At 36.1% G+C, this 3,284-nt stretch overlaps 1 protein-coding gene and 1 pseudogene across 1 annotated transcript; one reads left to right on the top strand and one right to left on the bottom strand.

Moving 5' to 3' along the window:
* Nucleotides 1-446: 446 nt before the first annotated feature.
* On the top strand, nt 447-1,809 carry LOC105625353 (solute carrier family 25 member 34-like; the record flags this gene model as incomplete). The annotated part of the gene is made up of 3 exons (XM_012206686.1): nt 447-665; nt 948-1,062; nt 1,607-1,809. Coding segments are annotated over 3 exons (537 nt in total), but the record flags the coding sequence as incomplete, so codon positions are not given.
* Nucleotides 1,810-2,364: 555 nt separating this feature from the next.
* LOC105625352 lies at nt 2,365-2,835 on the bottom strand (annotated as a pseudogene).
* Nucleotides 2,836-3,284: the final 449 nt, after the last annotated feature.

Genomic DNA, 3,284 nt, shown 5'->3' with positions numbered 1-3,284 from the left:
ACACACACACACACACACACACACACACACACACACACACACACACACACACACACACACACACACACACACACACACACACACACACACACACACACACACACACACACACACACACACACACACATACACTCCACCCCCTGTTACGAACTTTAATATTTTCAAAATTCAAAAAAGAATGTTTTACCTTCACAATTGTTATCACCAAGCTTGTTTTAAAATTAATACCAGAAATAGATTAACAAAAAAACATAAGATAAAATAAAAAACCAGGGTTGCTCGCAAGTGATCACATATACATCAAATGTTTTTGGATCAAAAGTTGATTTAATAAAGATACAAGAGATATAAATATCTGCCTAGAAATATGTAAGTAATAAGAGCGTCGGAATTTTATTCTTCGCACGCGGATAGCATAGCTAATCGGGGATACAATTATCCCGCAGGTCAAGACGCAATTACAGGCGCAATCTGCGAAATCTATCGCCGTGGGCTACCAGCACAATCACTCGGGATCATGGAATGCCTTCAAGTCGTTGTGGATGGAGGGCGGCATCGCGGCTTTATATCGTGGCTGGAACGCCAACATGCCGCGCTTATTCGTCGGCTCGGCGACGCAGTTGACTACTTTTGGATTAGCATCGGACTGGTTGCGTTCGCTAAATGTAAGTAATACTTGACCGTCTCTCTATGCTTTCTAAATATTTTTCTCCTTTTCCACTTCCGAGTTTCCTCTGCTAGCAACTGCTGGCCAAAGATAACGGAATGCCGATCATTTTGCGCGATTTTAAAAATAGATATAAAAAAAATCCCATCAACAATTTCGATTTCTTAAATACGTCTAAAAGCACTGATTGGTGATATCTAGATCTCAGGATTATTATACTCATCGATACAACGCGACGCAACGCGATGCGACGCGACAGAGCATTCTTTATTTCTCTCAGATATTTCCAGATCGTCCAATATTGCTGACCTTCTTGGCCTCCGTGATCGGAGGTAGTTGCGTAGCCATTACCATACAGCCGTTCGATGTCTTAGCAACGCGGTTATACAATCAACGTGAGTATATCGAAAACCTACGTGACAAAGTCTGTTGTGTTAAACGCGTGATTTACCGAAGGCCACGATTGTATCGCTGAACTTATGACATTTGCACAAAATTGAAATTTCATGTATTTAAACGTACGTTGAATAGCGGACAAATGTAAAACATACTCATCCTTATCCAATAAAATATTACTTCGCGTTTGTTCGGCTCAAGATATATCTTACGATAAATTTGAGGATAAAATGTTTAATATTAATTAATTGGTATACGCGACTATAAATATAATGTACTATATGCGCTACTATAAATACGACTCTAATGCGCGTGAATATAACTATAAATTTGCATAAAGGATTCGTCATAAAGTTTCTTCAGCGAGTAATATTGAACATTCGATTAGAGAAAACATTCAGAAATAGAAGACTCGATATAACGCCAGATCTTTAATAGCGCAAATTTCGTAAAAGTAGACAAATTTTATACGTTTATTGCTATCTTTACTGCTATCTGAAAATCGCCAACTATTAAAAGTGTTTTAAATGTCTATATACACAGAGATAGACGCGACCGGCAAAGGTTCTCTGTACAAAGGACTCGGAGACGCACTCATCAAGATATTCCGCACCGAGGGTCTGACGGGCCTGTACAAAGGAACGTTCCCAACATGGATGAGGATAGCGCCGCATACGGTTCTGTGCTTAGTGTTTTATGAAAAACTAGATCAACTGTACAATAATTTTACAACACGAATCGATTGATGTTAGTTTTAAATGTGTATACAAATTATACATGTATTTCAATGTATTTATATACCTCCTAGATGTATACAAAGCGAGACTTTTGTAAGATTTTTTTCAAGGATGTTGAGTATTAAATATTACATATCTCTATTCGAATAAATTGATGTTACGAATTGGCAGTGATCGCTCGAGTGAATAGAAATTTTAAAATTATGGACGTACGTTAAAATATTGTATAAATGTAAAAAAATCTTAGCCGCGTGTACATTATCGCTCTAATTATCTTTTTCTTACAACATCATTCTATACTATTTTGAATATTTACGAGATAAAATATATACAAATAATTAATAGTATATAAAATTCGCTCACATAGTGCTCCTGAATTTTTTCGCTCGAATAAATTAATCTTGCACCAGGAAGAACCTTTTTTTACATCGATGTGCTATTACATGAATCAGATATCAGCACAACACGCGAAATGTCATTCGTGTATGAGCAATGTGTGGCGGTAATGATTTGTTGATTTCATTAAAAAACCGTATAAAAAGTATTTATCCGAATTGCAAGCAGTTAGTTTACGCAGCGAGTGTTGCATTCGGTTTTTGATTTGAAGCCTTGAGTCATAGTTGCCGCTATTTCGGTCGTGTTTCGACCTCGCGTTTCAGGTAAATAGGTCCTGTAACAATATTATAGTTTCATATTATTTGCGAATTTATTATATCACGCAAGGCCTGTTATGGAATAACAGTAATAAAATTATATTACGTACTGATTGATTATCACCAAGATCTGTATGCAGCCAACGAAGATCAGAAAGACGTACGGGCCGATCGCAGCTTGTAACGAAGGAAACATCATCCCGACGAGGAAGTTGCCTCCCCAATTAAACATGCTGCCTAACGACATAGCGGAAGGCCTAGGACCTACATCGAACAATTCGGAACCGATGAAATACGGTATAGGACCGAGACCGATACCGTAAGATATAACGTACGCTAGTACCAAAACGGTGGAAAGCCATGACATGAATGAGGCTTTGTGCTGTAAAAAGATGTATATTCAAAAATGTATAGATCGCTTTGTAAAGATTTGTACTTTACTAAGATTCACAGCATTATTTCAAAAATGAAGTAAAAGGAAGAATCTTATTTTCGATTGAAGTGGCGCTTATTAATGATCATATGTAAATTTGCAAATACATTTTTCAATTGTATAAACCGCGCTGATTCGGCGCTTGTCAGATTTGAAACGTAATTCATAAACTGAAGCTGAAAATAACATCACAAATTACATTAATCGTCAATTAATGTAATGATTATATAATGATGCTAATAAACGTCTTTGAAACATTGCAAACAACTTGCGAATATAAACATTATTAAGCATCAAGAGTCACTTTAACCATTCTCAGTTATAGCTGTTTATTTTAATAATCATATATATATATATATATATATATATATATATATATATGTGTGTGTTATTTTATT

The sequence above is a fragment of the Atta cephalotes genome, assembly GCF_000143395.1.
Source record: "Atta cephalotes unplaced genomic scaffold scaffold01101, whole genome shotgun sequence".
Classification (NCBI taxonomy): Eukaryota; Metazoa; Arthropoda; class Insecta; order Hymenoptera; family Formicidae; genus Atta; species Atta cephalotes.
The sequence above is the reverse complement of the archived record's forward strand: the minus strand, read 5'-3'. Positions and strand labels throughout refer to the sequence as shown.